Source organism: Stomoxys calcitrans, chromosome 1 (assembly GCF_963082655.1).
Source record: "Stomoxys calcitrans chromosome 1, idStoCalc2.1, whole genome shotgun sequence".
In the NCBI taxonomy this organism is placed as follows: Eukaryota; Metazoa; Arthropoda; class Insecta; order Diptera; family Muscidae; genus Stomoxys; species Stomoxys calcitrans.
The window spans coordinates 142264835-142282986 of NC_081552.1; the positions used below are offsets into that span (position 1 = coordinate 142264835).

The 18152-nt window shown below is 40.2% G+C and overlaps 1 protein-coding gene across 7 annotated transcripts in view; it reads left to right on the top strand.

Annotated features, from left to right (window-relative positions):
* LOC106091906 (GTPase-activating protein) overlaps window positions 1-18152 on the top strand; it is a 95914-nt gene that overhangs the window by 44767 nt on the left and 32995 nt on the right. For 6 of the 7 annotated variants that reach the window (XM_013258603.2, XM_013258604.2, XM_013258606.2 and 3 more), the window contains exon 3: window positions 1954-3809. In XM_013258603.2, coding sequence (XP_013114057.1) covers window positions 1954-3809 — 1856 coding nt within the window. Of the gene's footprint in view, window positions 1-612; window positions 705-1953; window positions 3810-18152 lie in introns of those variants that run through there. The other variant, XM_013258610.2, reaches the window with a different exon arrangement.

The window sequence follows — 18152 nt, forward strand, 5'->3', positions numbered from 1 at the left end:
AGCATATAGTATGCTTCCAAGATTGGCCAATCCCCGAAAGATAAAGTTGGTGCTATTCACCAGTATGAAGTAATTTTGTATGTTCAGGGGACCTCTACTAAATGGGATGGGGCTATCGCTCTCACTACTGTTGGGCTTCTAACAAGCAATTACAATGTCAAGACTTTGAAATCGAGCTGGTTTACGGTTGTAGAACTTATTGTGGCACTGCCTGAATTGGTTCAGGATTATGGCTAAATGAACTCCTTTTTTTTCTGTCTAGCCCTTTCGCCATTTTTGATTGCAGTAGGGGCTTGCAATGGCAGATTAGAGGGAACTTCTTCAGCTCGTCTGACCTCCATTACTGTCATTTATGTTGGCTTCTTATCTTACGCGTACCTAGATAATGGTATGCATCTAACAACTTCAACCCTAAGTTTAAGAACCAAGACAGCAGTAAACACAAAAATCAATTTATTTTGAAGTTTACATTTTTATAAGCGGATTCAAAAACTATTTGACATATCAAATTCCATCAGCAGTGCTGATGTGGCAACCTTATTAAATATGCCTTGATCTTATATTTCAATTATGAATTTTCATAATTTTCTACTTCAAACTAAATTTATTTTCAATTTTGTTCATTCATTTTTCAATCGTTTACCCCTGGTGATACATCTTAATGTCAACTTGTTTCTATAGTCATGACGAAATCGAATCCGAAGGTGATTCCAACTCTTCTTCTCATGAATAAATGCTTCAATGTTGTCTTCCAATGCGTCAACTGAAGCGGGCTTGTCTATATAGTCTAAAAGCGTTAAGTCGCGCGATCTAGGCGGCCAATTGACCGGTTCCGTACGTGAAATAAAATGTTCACCGATCTCGTCTCTCAATAAGTCCATTGTTACGCGTGCTGTGTTGCATGTAGCACCGTCTTGTTGAAACCACATGTCATGCAAGTCAAGCTCTTGCATTTTGGGCAACAAAAAAAATTGGATATGGAGCGCTCACCATTCACAGTTACGTTACGATTCGCATCATCTTTGAAGAAGTACGGCCACCAGCCCATAAACCGCACCAAACTGTGGCTTTTTCTGGATGCATTGGTAGCTCTTGCAATGCTTCTGGCTGATCTTCACTCTAAAATCGGCAGTTCTGCTTATTTCCGTACCCATTGAGCCCAAAATGAGCTTCGTCGCTGAAGAAGAAGCGCGCGATGAAATTTCTTAACAGAGCACGCATTTTCATAATAAAATTTAATAATTCGCAAGCGTTGTTCGTTTGGAAGACGATTCATGGTTAAATTATAGACCAAACTGAAGGTGTTTGACAGTGATACAAAACACGAAACGTGCTTGAGTGGTTTAAACCAGTGTTCCCAAAAAAAGATAATAGCTTAAAAATCACCCTTTATATGAAATTTCTTTTTTTCCTGTCAACACTTTAACTTCCGGAAACCGCCTGCAAAGACATCTTGAGATTATTATCTTTAGATTCGGTCAAAACAAATGCTAAACCGGCAAACCATATATATTTTGCCCCTAATGAGATCTGTCGCAAATCGAAAATGTAAAAAATCGAAAGTTTTGTAAATTGTGTCATTTTCCTAGAGACGAGTAATATTGTGAAGTTTAGAACAAGTTTTTCGCGGACATTCCATTAAGGAACCTGGGAAACCACAAAAAAACAAAATCGAATAAAGCCAATTGAGATGAAGAAGGCAAATTAAATTTTTTATTATTTTTTTTTACTTTTCAAAATGTATTTGCTTTAGATTTTGCAGTCAAACAATATTTGATAATAAGCAATTTGGTATACATAAACATTTTAAGGACAATATCTGGCTCTGTGAGGTAGAAATTTATCGGTCGTCCGATGATTTCAAGTAACATAAACAAGTTTCGTACCGTTGTTGCACCGTTTACTTGCTATAAAGTTGTCATGCATGATTATGATATGATTATTTTCTTGCAGGAGAAGCTAAGAATCTTAGCAGTCGAAATGCAGCAAATACAAGTTGCAGCACACAAGGAACCCGTGATGTATATTGCACAATCGCCTTGGATCAGGAGGAAATTTGTCGAACGCCCACAATTGAACGCACACTATGTCCGTTTTTCGGAGAGGAGTATCAATTTAAAATACCACGGCGGTTTCGCTATCTTTCGGTATATGTTTGGGATAGGGACAAACATATGAAGCAAGACAAACCCATTGGGAAAATTGCTATAAAACGTGAAGAGTTACATATGTACAATCACAAGGATCACTGGTTTTCACTGAGACCGGTAGATTCCGATTCGGAAGTGCAGGGTATGGCACATATCGAGGTACAGTTTGAAGAAGCACCTGCACAAATGCACGAACAAAGGATAAATCTTTTGCGGCCAAGTGAATATGATCGCAATAACAGTGATATGCTTGAAGAGCTGGTACAGCAGCAACAGACGCTACAGAACGACTATAAAGAGAACAGTGAACTGAGTAATATACAACGAAACAATACCAATAAGCACCGATGCACTGGTGGAAGCAGCGGTATTAGTACATTTTTTGGTCACCATCATCAGCACCATAGTATGGAAGAAGCAACGAATTGGAAAAATTGTAGCATATCGACAACGACGAATGGAAAACATTCGCGCGTGACGATACGAATTCCCGAGTGTACAGACTTGCCAAAAAAGAATGGAACTTGTGATCCCTTTATTGTATGTACGGCTATGTATTCCAACAAGCGCCAAATATCAAAACGCACAAAACTACGCAAGAAGACAGTGAACCCAGAATTTGACGAGGTTCTGAGTTTTGATCTAACCATTGATGGTGATTCAACGTCTGGCAAATCCTCACAGTACGATTCTAGTAGTGGTACAATAAATTCTAACAAAGCCTACACTATTTACCCTGTGGGTGGGGCGGATTTGTGTGAGATAACTGTGTCAGTCTGGCACGAAGCATCGGGAATGTCGGACAAAGTATTTCTGGGCGAAGTCAAGCTTCCCATGCGCAACAAGCAACAACACTCAACAATACAATCTTCGGCTTGGTATTACCTTCAGCCAAGATCATTAAGCTCATCTATACGATCAGTGAATCCATCGGCGCGATCGTGCGCCACCCCACCTGGTACACGTTTAAGTGGAGACAGCACCATCGGATCGCTTCGTTTGAAAATTCTTTACACCGCTGACCATGTTTTCCCACTCGCAACATACGATGATCTAATGAATCTTCTGCTTGAGTCGGTAGACCAAAAGCCCATTACATTGTCGTCCGTATTTATACTGGGCGAGTTGGTGTCATGCAAAACAGATGTGTCCCAACCATTGGTGCGACTTTTTACTCATACGGGTCGTATCGCTTCTATTATAAAAGCTTTGGCTGATCATGAGATCTCTAATTTAACGGATCCGACAACAATTTTTCGTGGAAATACTTTGGTGTCGAAAATGATGGACGAGGCGATGCGCTTATCAGGTCTGCACTACCTTCACCAAACATTAAGACCAGTGCTGGTGCAAATACTCGCTGAAAAGAAGCCCTGTGAAATTGATCCGTCCAAAGTAAAAGATCGTTCGGCTGTCGACACAAATTTGCATCATCTTCAAGATTACGTTGAGAGGGTATTCGATGCCATAACAAAAAGCGCTATACGTTGTCCCAAAGTGTTGTGCCAAATTTTTCATGACCTGCGAGAATGTGCCGGACGTCATTTTCCCCAAAATCGAGAAGTTCGTTATTCAGTTGTATCGGGTTTTATATTCCTTCGCTTCTTTGCACCGGCCATTCTGGGACCAAAATTATTTGATTTAACAACGGAACCACTGGTAAGTTTTATATGTTTATAATTGGGTATAACCCTGGGCCTCTACTTTGGTACAGGGTATTACAACTTAGTGAAGAGAGATAGACCCACTGACCTTTTACCGATCGACTCAGAATCACTTTCTGATTGGAAAGGAAAAGAGACGAAGCCTATTAAAGTTGGAAGAAATCGGTTCATATTTTGATATAGCTCCCATGTATATGCTCGTCCGATTTTTACTAACATTGCAATAATGTGGCTATTTGTTAACCGATCCCAACGAAATTTTTTCACGAAGAATGCTCTTATGAGTCTTAAAGTTATAGGTGAATTTCATAAAAATCGCTTCAGATTTAGTTGCAGATTTCATATATTTGTTTCGCCCGGTTTTCACTTGTGAAGCCTTTGCAAGCGTATTTTAATACACAATGTATTTTTTTATTATTTCCACTAAGTTTGGGTAAAGTTGGTTCAGAGTTAGATATAGCTCCCATATATACAAATACAACAACAAATTTTGCCCATGAACATTCCACTAAGGAACAAGGAACAGGGGCAAACTTCTCACATATCAATGAGTGCAGTCCGATTCAAGTTTTAAGCTCAATGATAAGGAGCCTCCTTTTTATAGCCGAGTCCTAACGGCGTGCCGCAGTGCGACCCTCTTTGGAGAGAAATTTTTACATGACATTGTACCTCACAAATGTTGCCAACATTAGAATGGGAAAACATTCGAACCCAGGCATGCAGCTTCATTGTGAAAAGTGGTAATTTATTAACCGATCTTCATGAAATTTCGCACATAGGATCACCTTAATATTCTTAAGTATTTCATAGAAATCGGGAAATTATTGGATTTCATAGAAATCGTTTCAGATTTAAAAACACTGCCACTCACTTGAATAGCTAATACTCAATAAATACACTAATCTTAATTCAATCCCATGGCAGCCGGTTGTATGTACCGGATTGACCCGATGAATTCCTTCATCGGCAAGGGCTGCCGCCTCAGTGTACCACACGCTGCTACTACAACAACAACTAATCTTAATTATAATAATTTTTTAAATTGTAGTCGAAAGTTGTTGTAAAGTACATCGTATTTAAAAAAAATATTAAAAATCTGTTCCCTTTTATATAATTAGGCACAATATAAAAAAAAAAAACAAAATAAAGTCATAAATTTAAGTAAAATATTTGGGTCATATGAATAGAACATCCTTATTTAAATTAGAATAAACATAAAAGTCTAAGTCGAATATTACTATTATAGTAATCTAAATTCCCGGCCGACACGGGATAACTATGAGCACCACACAGGCTGGAACTTTGAGCTCCGACTTGTGTGGTGTCCATCGTTATCACGGGAAGCTTAGCTGAAAGCTACCGGGCGCGTCCAAAGGTTGCGGAAAGTGGAAAGCTTCGTTTTTATGCGGAGTAGCTGCAAATGCGGCCGCGGGCAGTCAGTGATTTTCGGGAGGAGAGTCTCAGTGAGGAGTCAGGTGGCACTGGCACTGGCAAGGCGAGTTATTGGCGCCTTCAAATAACCAATGGCCAACATCAGCGTCTGTTCCCAGGTTGGGGGCGGCTGGAGGCGAGCGTCGGATCTTGGAACAAGCGGCTCGCCACAACGAGGGATACATGTGCAATCCCACAAAACCCATGCGGTTGGGGCGCTGGGTCAGTAACCCGCCCACGGAAAACTATGAGAACTACTGTGATAAACAAAGGAATAGTAAAATCGGACACCACCAACGTTAATGACCCACGCAAACGAGAAAAGGACCATGATTTGCGGATCTGCACCTGGAATGTCCGCACTCTTTATAGAAAAGGTGCAGTATGTATGTATGGCGGATATATTAGAGAAGTACAAGGCAGATATTACCGCCTTACAGGAAGTGCGATGGACTGAGAATGGCGTCACTAAAACACCAAACGGTGACGAACTATACTATAGCTGCCATAACACGAGGCATGAATTTGGCTGTGGATTTGTGGTTAGTCGGAGACGGAAACACCTTGTCTCCAGCTTTACTCCGGTGAATGAGAGGCTAGCCACAATCTGCTTAAAAGCCATATTATTTAACATCAGACTTATTTGTGCCCATACCCCGACGGAAGACGAGCAGACCAAGGATATTTTCTACGAGCGCCTAGAGAGAGAATGTGACCGCTGCCCCACCCATGATAATCGTTCTGGAAGATTTTAATGCGAAGATAGGGAAGGAAGACATTTTTGGTCCAACAGTTGAAAAGTTTTGCCTCCACGAGATAACGTCCAGTAATGGGTTGAGGCTAATTGATTTCACCGCGGCAAAAAACATGGTACTTAGTAGCATCAGATTTCAACATAAAAATATTTACAAAGCCACATGGTTGTCACCCGATCAAAACAAGAGGAACCAAATAGATGATGGAAGGCATTCATCCAGCGTGTTAGATGTACGATCGATCCGTGGGCCGAATATAGATTCGGATCATTACCTTGTTGCAGCAAAGGTTCGCACCCGTTTGAACATGGCGAGGAAAGTACGATCTGACACAGCACAGAAGCTGGACATTAAAAAGCTGCAAACACAACAAATGACATCTGCATACTCCACCCGACTGACCCAACTGCTTGATGAAAGCACTCCTTGTTCCGTTTGCGCAGTGGCAAACTATTGCCGAATCCATGGAATATGTCGCGAAATCCGTACGTGGGTACCGGAAGCCACCTCCAAGAAACCCATGGTACGACCAAGAGTGTCGAGATGCTACTGAAACCAAGAATGCGGCATATAGAACAAACCTGCAATCAGTAGCAATGCGCCCGATGAAGGAAAGGTATCGGGAGAAAAGGAGACTGGAGAAACATCTATTCCGCAGTAAGAAAAAGGAAATGCAAAGACGGGTTACCCGCTGAACTATTTAAAACCGCAGGCGACACGCTGATAAGACTTATATATCAGCTTATCTGCGCAATCTGGCTAGAAGAACGCATACCCGATGATTGGAACCTCAGCATACTATGTCCCGTACACAAGAAAGGAGACAAGACAGAATGTGCCAACTTCAGAGGAATAAGTCTCCTCCCCATCGCATACAAGATACTCTCGAGCGTACTGTGTGAAAGATTAAAACTTAAAGTCAATGAGATAATTGAGCCCTATCAATGCGGCTTTAGACTTGGTAAATCCACCCTGGACCAGATATTCACACTGCGCCAAATCCTGGAAAAGACCTGAGAAATCAACTCCTACCATCTCTTTGTTGACTATAAAGCCGCCTTCGATACTCCTTTATGTTCATAGGTATTTCAAGCCATGTCTGAGTTTGGTATCCCTGCAAAATTTATAAGACTCTGCAGGATGGCACTTGCTGATACGCGTTCCTCAATAAGAATGGGAAAGAATCTCTCCGAACCATTTAATACCAAACGAAGTTTCAGATAATGAGGCAGACTATCGTGTGATCTCTTTAATATCCTGTTGGAGAAAGATTATACGAGATGCAGATGTGAATAGATATGGCACAAGAGAACACATGCTACTCGCCTATGCCGACATCTAGATCATAGGTCGGTCACCGGAAGTAGTAACTGCAGCCTTTGAAAGAATCGAAAGAAAGTCAGTGAAAATGGATCTGAAATGTCGAAATGGATGGTAAAGAAAATGGAGAAAGTTGGGAACCACAACTTTGAGATAGTCAGTAACTTTATCTACCTCGACACCGCCGTAACCGAAACGAACGACACCAGTTTTGAGAGTAAGCGAAGAATAATACTGGCAAACAGATGCTACTTTGGACTAAGTAAGCAGTTTAGAAACAAGGCCACCTCTCGACAGACGAAGATTACACTATACAAGACACTGATACTACCTGTGTTGTTATATGGTTCCGAGGCATGGGTACTTGTGAAACAGGCGAGGCAATGCTTGGAGTATTTGACAGAAAGATTCTACGTAAAATATATGAACCAATTTGCGTTAATGGAGAATATAGGCGACGTATGAACCACGAGCTGTATGGGCTATATGACGACGATAGCATCAAAATACAACGGCTGCGTTGGCTAGGTTATATTGTCAGAATGGACGAAGAAGCTCCAGCAAGGAAGACTTTTGAAGACAAACTCCGTGGAACACGCAAAACGGGAACACCAAAAGCCCGATGGAAAGATCAAGAGGTGGGAGACACCTCGAAACTTGGTGTCAGAGATTTTAGAATGAGCGCAGAAGATCGGGGCGCTTGGAACGCTATTCTACGTTCGGGTAGTGGCACAAATATTTTGTCATAGTCAATTAAATAAATAGCCAATTAATAATACTACAACACTACAACACTAAGGAACAGAGGCAAACTTCTCACATATCAATGAGTGCAGTCCGATTCAAGTTTTAAGCTCAATGATAAGGGTCCTCCTTTTTATAGCCGAGTCCGAACGGCGTGCCGCAGTGCGACACCTCTTTCCAAGTTTTATATGGCATAGTACCTCACAAATGTTGCCAGCATTAGGAGGGGAAAACCACCGTTGAAAATTTTTTCTGATGGTCTCGCCAGGATTCGAACCCGGGCGTTCAGCGTCATAGGCGGACATGCTAACCTCTGCGCTACGGTGGCCTCCAAAATAATAAGTAAATAAATAATAAGTACTCTAAATTGAGAACGAAGTTTTCCAACATAATCCGTAGGTAATACCTTTATCCTGTTTAAGGATCCATTGCATTAGCCTGTTTGATGTAAAACCTTGTATCGCCCTTAGAAAATCAAATTTTAAGCTGAACCAGTTTGGTTTTTTCCCTAAAAGAGTAATTTTTTTTAAAGAAGACTATTTTTCCGACTTGAAAAATGTACGTGCCAACAATGCATATACTCCTTCTATAATATCTAAATCCGGAAAATACGTAAGCCACTTCAGGACTTCAATATTTTGGTGTTAAATTCAAGATTTGACTACTAATGCCATATTCAAGGAAGCTTAAATTTCCGTCCCAAGTCATCGAAAATGTTTTTGAAACGATTTATAAAATGCTATGAAAGTGCCTATGAAGACGATTTATAAAGTGCTTCTCCTTTCAATTAGTCGGCGTTGACAAATTTTTTCACAGCTTGTGACTCTGTAATTGCGTTCTTTCTTCTGTCAGTTATCAGCTGTTACTTTTAGCTTGCTTTAGAAAAAAAGTGTAAAAAAAGTATATTTGATTGAAGGCATTCATCCAGCGTATTAGATGTACGATCGATCCGTGGGCCGAATATAGATTCGGATCATTACCTTGTTGCAGCAAAGGTTCGCACCCGTTTGAACATGGCGAGGAAAGTACGATCTGACACAGCACAGAAGCTGGACATTAAAAAGCTGCAAACACAACAAATGGCATCTGCATACTCCACTCGACTGACCCAACTGCTTGATGAAAGCACTCCTTGTTCCGTTTGCGCAGTGGCAAACTATTGCCGACTCCATGGAAAATGTCGCGAAATCCGTACGTGGGTACCGGAAGCCACCTCCAAGAAACCCATGGTACGACCAAGAGTGTCGAGATGCTACTTAAACCAAGAATGCGGCATATAGAACAAACCTGCAATCAGTAGCAATGCGCCCGATGAAGGAAAGGTATCGGGAGAAAAGGAGACTGGAGAAACATCTATTCCGCAGTAAGAAAAAGGAAATGGAAAGACGGGTTACCCGCTGAACTATGCCAACAATGCATATACTCCTTCTATAATATCTAAATCCGGAAAATACGTAAGCCACTTCAGGACTTCAATATTTTGGTGTTAAATTCAAGATTTGACTACTAATGCCATATTCAAGGAAGCTTAAATTTCCGTCCCAAGTCATCGAAAATGTTTTTGAAACGATTTATAAAATGCTATGAAAGTGCCTATGAAGACGATTTATAAAGTGCTTCTCCTTTCAATTAGTCGGCGTTGACAAATTTTTTCACAGCTTGTGACTCTGTAATTGCATTCTTTCTTCTGTCAGTTATCAGCTGTTACTTTTAGCTTGCTTTAGAAAAAAAGTGTAAAAAAAGTATATTTGATTAAAGTTCATTCTAAGTTTTATTAAAAATACATTTACTTTCTTTTAAAAATCCGCAATTACTTTTTGGGCAACCCAATAGTAATTAAAGCCATCAAGACTCTTTAATGTTATATTTGATAGGCACATGGCAGTCGGATTACCGGATTGAACCGATGGAGTCTTTCATCGGCTGCTGCCTCAGTGTACAACACACTGCTACAACAACAACAAAAACTTAAACAGTTAACACCCTTCTGTCCATATCATTTTGACAAGACAAAAAATCGAAGAAGATCGCAGGAAAGATGATCTAGGGGTGATTTATTATTTCGTTACGTTCGTTTCAAATGCGAAAGGATCTCCAGGCCTTTGTTATGAAGAATTGTACGTTGATATTGAGTAAGAAAAACGCACGATTCTATGAAGTGTTTTACAGATGGAGGATTACCACATTTCGGACAAGAGTAGTTTAAGTTTTTATCTAGCAGGCGTCGATGCGTTGCATTGGTATGGCCCATCCTAAGACGGCTAAAAATACGAATTTTTCTCTTGCCAATATTTGTGGGGTAAACTGGCGTTTCGTTGCTAGAATTTATTACACTGTAGTGATAATGTTTGCGATTGTTGAAGTGTTGGTTTTGAAGTTCCATAGTAATAGCCCTTTTCAAGTCTATTCTTTCAATTAATGGATCTGCCATATTTAGCCGCGGAGTCTGCATGTACGTTCCCGGTCAGACCAACATGACCGGGTACCCAGAATGATTTTATTTTTATATTCAATTAGGTTGTCGCAAATCATATTAATTGATGACCAGAAGCAGTTTGAGATATTGGTGACGGCTTTTAAAACTGACAAGCTGTCAGAAAAAATTATAGTCTTCTTTTTTGTAGCTATGGCGTGATCAATTGCATGCAAGATGCCAGCTGCTTCTGCCGTAAATATAGATGAGTAGTTATTTCATTCGCAGTATTATTCCTGATAAAGTCCGCAAGAGTCTTTCTCATGAAAGATTAAAGCTGTGTTCCGGATACATCCAAACAGGATATTTTCAACGGTATTTGGGTAGCTTCTCTCTGAAGTTCAACACATTATTTTTAAAACAGTCGTGTATGACTGACGGTAATCTTGGTTTCCTTTTTGCTTTTAGAACTTGGAAACTTCACTATCGGTAATGCTATCGTTAAAAAACATAATCTTTGGTAAAATTCTATTTCTAGAATCTAAAAACTTTTCCTCCGAAGACAGTAGCCCAGACTCTGTAAGTAAGGTTTTGATGAGTGTCGTACGAAAGGCGTAGATGCTGTTTCGAATACAGTTATATTATCATCGATATTTTTTTTCGAATATAATGCCTAGAATTTTATGTTTGTTTGCGATGGAAGAGTTAATGTTGTGGACTGACAGATCACCAGGCCTGCAGTTGTGTTTCCTGTAAATGTGCAGTATTGAGGACTTATTGGATGATATTTGGTAGGGCTTAAAATATATAAGTCATCCGCATAGAGACAGTGATATAATTTATTAACTTAGGAGATTATCGTACTTATTTGATTGAAGTCAATTTGAAAAAGGACCACTGAAAGAGGTCCTTTTGTGGTAATATAGTGGATATTTTTTGGAGTAGAAGTTATTAATTTTTACTCGGCAGCTTCTAAGGCTAAATTTTAATAACTTTTTAAGGACTTAATTTCAGCGAAAAACACTCTAAAGACAACCTAAATTCGAGATTATTTCTTAAAGCCAAAATTTCAATAAAATTTTGCATTTTGCGACGCTACATTTTGCATAAACATTTTTAAAGTCTTTTTATTATGATTATCATCCGATTTTGATGAAATTTAATATATTTATAATTTAAAAAATTTAATTGACATGGCAATTTTTTTTAATATTTGGAATTTAAAAAATGTTTAAATGAAAATCTTTTTATTTCCTAAGCCCCTAAGAAAAAATAATTTTCTTAATATTTTATAACCATTTAGGGAAGAAAGCTGGATTTAATTATGTTGGTGTAAAATCGCACCTGCTGTCAAAATCATTTAATATAGAAGCCTTCAAACCCAACAAGACATTAAAATGGATTCCAGAAATCTCACTCCTAAGAATTTGAGAATTTTTTTTTTCGTTTGATTTTTGGGACATGAATAATTGCCATCTTTCGACAAGCCAATTGACAAAACTTGACGGAAAAAATTGTTGTAACTGGTTTCAGTCGTCCACTTTACGCCAATCCAAATTTCATTAAGACACCTAGATAGAATTTTTAATTTTATTTTTCGTCGTTAATGTAAATTTTTTAAAGACCGATTTGCAATGTAATTTTTTTAAAAGACATAGACAAAGAAACCCACACTTTGAAGGCTTTGAAAGATTAGGATCGGCCTATAGCTCTTACTTTATGGCCAAATATCACCGTCTATTGGTCAGTTCCGACCTGCAAACAATACCGACCACAATTTTCAAAAAAAGAGAAGAATTTTGGCAATTTTCGATTTTTAAACAAAAGCCACAATTGCCCTGGTCGACAAAAATATGTACTGTTTGAAGGGCGTTTTGGGGCTGGGGCTGGCACTCCACCACTTTGCCCTAAAAACTGGTATCAAATTCGTTGTTTTCTCCCAAAAACCTTTCATTTGAGCCCCATATTGATATGTTCGGGATATTAGTGCTTTGGGGCTCACCCACAAACACTTGGCCCCAAAACTGGATTTCTTTTGTACTCTCAAATACCTTTTATTTGAGTCCCACATTGTCATGATGGGTCAAATAACCTATTTCCAGTGTTTTAAGGACTTTTAGCGCGATCTAAATACCCTTAACACAAATTTGAATGTCATTTTCCTAATCTACTCCTAAATTGCTTTCAATTGAGTCCACTTGGGTGACTTTTGGGGGTGGAGAAATCACCCATTACATGGATTTTTGCCATATTCGTAATCTACCCCCGGATACCTTTCATTTGAGCCCAATATTCCCATGAACGTCCAAAATGTCTGTCTTGGGGAGTTTTGAAGTTGGGCCGGCCCGCTGGGTACTTGTACTCAAATTTTAATACCATATTCGTATTTTACTCTCCCACCAACATAAAATCCTGGCATAATATTTAGCGCCGGATTTTTGTAAAGTCTGGAAATTTACCAAAATCGGTTTAGCACAATTTAATTATATTGCCTAATTAAAGTTTCGATGTTAGATCTACTTCATTCTCTTGGATTTGGTGGTGGATTGGAGTAGCAGGGTGGGGCGGCCACCCACGTACTAACAAACAAACAACAAATTTTGCCCATGACCATTTCACTAAGGAAAAAGGGCAAACTTCTCACATATCAATGAGTTCAGCGGGTTCAACCCCGGACCCTGGTTCTGTTCGGTTTGCCAGAACCGCCTTCATCATCGGTCGGTGTCGGTGAGGTGTTACCGGTGCATGGAGTGGGTACATTTCCTTGGCGTCACATTTGACAGCTCTTACACTTTCTCCCCACATGCCACAGCAATCTGCAATAAAGTCAAAAGTAGAAACAAGGTCCTCAAGTCACTCGCTGGCAGCACTTGGGTGTGTGGTAAGTTATGCAGCGCCAGTGTGGTCTCGTCAACTTTGTGACACGCAGTGGAATAATATTCAGATCTGTCAGAATGCCGCCCTCCGAACTGCGACGGACTGTCTCCTCAGTTCTCATGTGGACCACCTCCATCAGGAGACAAAGAACCTACCAGGAGACATAACTACATGCTGTCTAAGCAATACCTTTTGGGCTGTTATCGCAGAAACCATCCAAATCATCATCTTGTGGATAGATACCCACCGCCCAGAAGCCTTTAGGTAGATCTACACGATCTAGAGCGTGAGTTTCAGCGCTACAAGAGAGAACCTCTAGATCAAGCGGGTCCGAACAACATTCATGCAGACATGGTAGCAGATGCGGTAATTGGCTACCAGGTGAATGTAGTCCTTGGAGAACGACCGCCACCCATTGCACCCGAAGAAATCGACCTCCCCCGGCAAACCAGAGTAGTTCTGGCTCAATTACGTTCCGGCAGATGAAGCCGCCTCAATTCCCACAGAGCTAGGATTGATGCCGACTTGCAAGATGTATCCTGTACACGTCACCTGTTTAACTGCCCGGCCAGACCCACTCGACTCAGACCCAGATCCCTGTGGACGCACCCCATCTTAGTCGCAGAGTTCCTGGGTCTCGACACTCAACAGAATCAAGCAGACGAAAGATAGAACACAATAAACTGCTACAGCAACAACAAGTTTTACATGTCATAGTATCTCACAAATGTTGCCAGCATTAGCCCGTACTTAGCCCCGAAAAAATATGACAATCATGCTCTACTCGCAAATTTCTTTTAATGGAGCCCCAATTGCCATTGGTTTAGGGGGAGATTATGGGTTGGCACGACCCCCAAACATTTAGCCTTAAACTTGGATATCAAATTCGTTTTCTACTATCAAATACCTATTATTTATCGCCATAGTAGGCAATCATGACCGGTTTAAAGGTTTGAAGGGAGTTTAGAGGCGGACTCTGAAGTAATATCAGCATCGTGCTAAAATCATATTTCAAAGCGACCACTTGGGATACTACATTCTTAAAGATCCCCAGGTCCTCCTGTGTCCATCCCAATTTGAGGGTAAAATGTGTACTCTACTACCAAAGACCTTTTATTTCTGTCCTATTCTATCCTGATAGGCCTTCATATATTATTTCATATTATTCATATTTTATTATTTCTTTTTGGGATTGGGGGATGGGGATTGCCCTCTGACACGTCCTTTCATTTGAGTACAATGTATTCTCGGTCATCCTACATGACAGTTTGGGGTTGGATTTATTGGGAGGAGAGGGTCGGCCCTCTCGACGCCATAGAACCAAACGACAATTTATTTGAGTCTTTTATTGTCGCGATCTACTGTCCTGCGGAACGGTAGTACGTGACCCAGATACTTGAATCCTTATACCTACATTAGATTCGAAATATACTGTCATAGGCCTTTCTTTTGGTTGACATATTATCCCGATCGAACTTTTGAAGGGTATTTAATGTGTGGGTCGGTCCAAGACTGTCCTAATTGTAGTCAAGTCCTAAAACCTTTCATTCGATACCCATTTTTTGACGTTGGACATTTATACCCGTTTTGGGTTTTTTTTTTTGGTTTGGCGAGGCCCTCTAGACACTTCGGACCAAATTCTTAAAACAGATGTGTACTCAGCTTCCAAAAATTTCTTTCGTTTGATACCCATATTGTCCCAATCGGTAAATTTGTCCTGCTGGGGGGTTTTGGGTGCTGGGGTGGGCCCTCAGACACCAAAAAATAATTTTTTGTCTCAGATTTGTATTCTACTTTTGAATACCTTTTATTTGATACCCATATAACTCAAAACGGTTAAAGTGTCCTGTTGGTTGGTGTTTTTGAGGGTGGGGCCCCCGACACTTAGGGTAACATTTTAATGCCAAGTTCGTACTCTACTCTCAAATACCTTTAATTTTATACCCATATTGCCCAAAGCGGTTAAAGTGTCCTCTTGGGGCTTTTTTTTTTGGGGCGCGGGGGACCTCCGACACTAAATGTGACATTTGTATACAAAATTCGTACTCTACTGTTAATTACCTTTCATTTGATACCCATATTGTTCCAATCAGTGCACATGTCCGTTCGGGTGGGTTTTGGGATGGAGCGTCCCACCAGATTATTTGACCCCAAAACTTTTTACCAATTTCGTGTTTTGGGATACCATAAGGTGGCATACAAAATTCCGCTTTAATCGCATCTCCGAGATCTGGCGTTTTTGAAAATTGGGGTATGGGGGAGGGTCCGCCCCCCTCCGGATATCAAAAATTGTGGTACCCTATTTTCACCGGGGCCAAAACTCTACCATCTGTGAAAATTTAATGAAAATCGGTTCAGCCGTTTTTGAGTCTATATATATATATATATATATCTATATATATATATATATATATATATATATATATATATATATATATATATATATCCGTATCTCGGTATAGGTATTACCTATTACGAAAAAAATTTTAAAGCCTGTAGTCGAGAGTAATGCTTCAAGCGCACAACTAGTCGTCAAACTAATTAATGAGGAATAGACGGATAAATCAGAGGGATGCACTGTTCGACCCCAGCCTTTAAATAAAGGTGGTGTTTCTGACTCGGATTCAGACAGCGACTGTGTCAATAAAACAATCATCGCAGCCGAATCGAGAGATGAGGGCATCGGGATGACGGTAGAAGTGAGCGATGGCTCTGCTATGCTCACAAGCAGACCGAGAAAGCGATCCGGTGCACGACGAAGGAGACAGAGGAGTATGTACCGGCAGCGTAACCGGGCGAAAGTGCAGGATGCTGGAAGGGATAGAACTGACATTCCAAGCACTTCTACGGAAGCTGGAAAAAGAATCAGATCTCCCGAAGAGCATAACACTTCTAAAATACTGAAGAAGAAAAAGAGCTCCCCGCTTTCAAGTACTCTGGAAAACACAAGCCAGCCACCCCGCAATGGAGACTCCAGACAATGTCCTGCGAAGGTAGACAAAGTTGGAACAGGAACAAAGAAGCGCGCGCGGCCCCTGAGTCTTCATGGAGGACTGTGACTTCCAATAGAAGGCCACAGCCATCACCAAAGGGGAAGATGGCCGCTGAGAATGGTAAGGAGCCGCCCTCTTACGCCAGAGTGGCAAGGAAGCACAACAGAGATGAGATGACTTATGCAGTCGTCAATATCGGCTGTGCATTCGGTAGGATTCCACCAAATCATCGGTCCCACGTGAAGGATCTGGTTACCGATCGGATTTTTGAACATGTGTGGAACTCTGTAGAGGATCACCCATACAAATGATGAGCTGCGAGTTTAGAGGGGAATCTTTACGCTGCGTTTTGCGTCGGCAGAATGTATTGATACCGTCACACAGCTCTTCAGAGGTATTCACGCTCCCTGGGAGGGCGCAAAACTCGACCTGGTGAGAAAGATGGATATCCCCCAGCTCACAAAGGCTACGGTCTTCATCAAGGGATGGGGCGTAAATTTGCAACGGAACGCATGTTGGGATTCTTAGGCAAGCAAAACGGAGGTTTGGTCGCAGAGAAGTCGGAGGTCTTCCACAGTGAGGAGAAGGAGAAAGGAACTCTCTTTAACTAATTTTATGATTTAAACAGGTTACTGTTTATATCGGTCTATTGGTTTTAAATGACTTTTATTTCCATCAAATTTTACGCAAACAAACTGAAATCATTAGGCAACTATAATTGTTAAGCATTTCAAAAAATAAATGTTGACCAATTTGTACGAAGAGCCATATGCATTCTGCTTAAATGATGTCGCTAATTTCTTCTTCGAACTATTAAAATCGATCGAAAATCTGTCTTGATGGAAAAGATGCATGGTAAAAATTGCATCCAACTATTGTCGTATATGCTCATAATTATAAGATTAAATAATATATTGAAGATTAAATAAGAAAAACTGGCTCAACTTGGTGTATCAAACAAGTTCGTAAAACTGATTCAGAATATATATGACAACACAGAATATGCGGTTTGGACAGGAGAGGAACTTTCGGAATATTTTGGAACTGATTCGGGTGTTAAACAGGGATGCCTATTATCGCCAATGCTATTCTCTCTATATATAAATGATCTACATGAACACTTAGAAGGTGGAATATACATCAAAAATTTGAACATAAGACTTTTGCTATATGCAGACGACATTGTTATCCTAGCAGATGATATACATATACTGCAAACCATGATCTTAAACCTCGAAAACTACTGCAGAATGTGGAACTTACAAGTCAATATGAGCAAGTCTGAAATACTCATATTCAGAAAGGGAGGAAGGCTTAGCGCAAGAGAGAAATGGATGTATAATGGAAATGAGATTAGAATTGTAAACGAGTATAAATATCTAGGCGTCACATTTACACCAAAGCTATCATTTTTAAAGCATGTAGAAAATCGCACAAACCAGTCAAAGATGGCAATAAATACCACATGGACTAACTTTCTGGGAAAAAAAGATGTCAATATTCCCATGAAATGGAAAATCTACCAGGCCGTTTGCAGGGCAATACAAACATATTCTGCTCAAGTATGGGGATTTGCTCACTTTGACGAGGTTGATAAACTACAACGTTATTTTTTGAAGAAAATACTGAAGGTGCCCTGTTTTGCTCCTAACTACGCACTCATGCTCGAGACCGCGGTTGAAAGTTGCCATTTATATACACTAAATCTACATCTACAATACATACACCAAATAATGCACAAATATCAAGAAACTCGTTTACCAAGAAAGCTAACTAATTTATTACTGCAAGAAGAAGGATTTTGG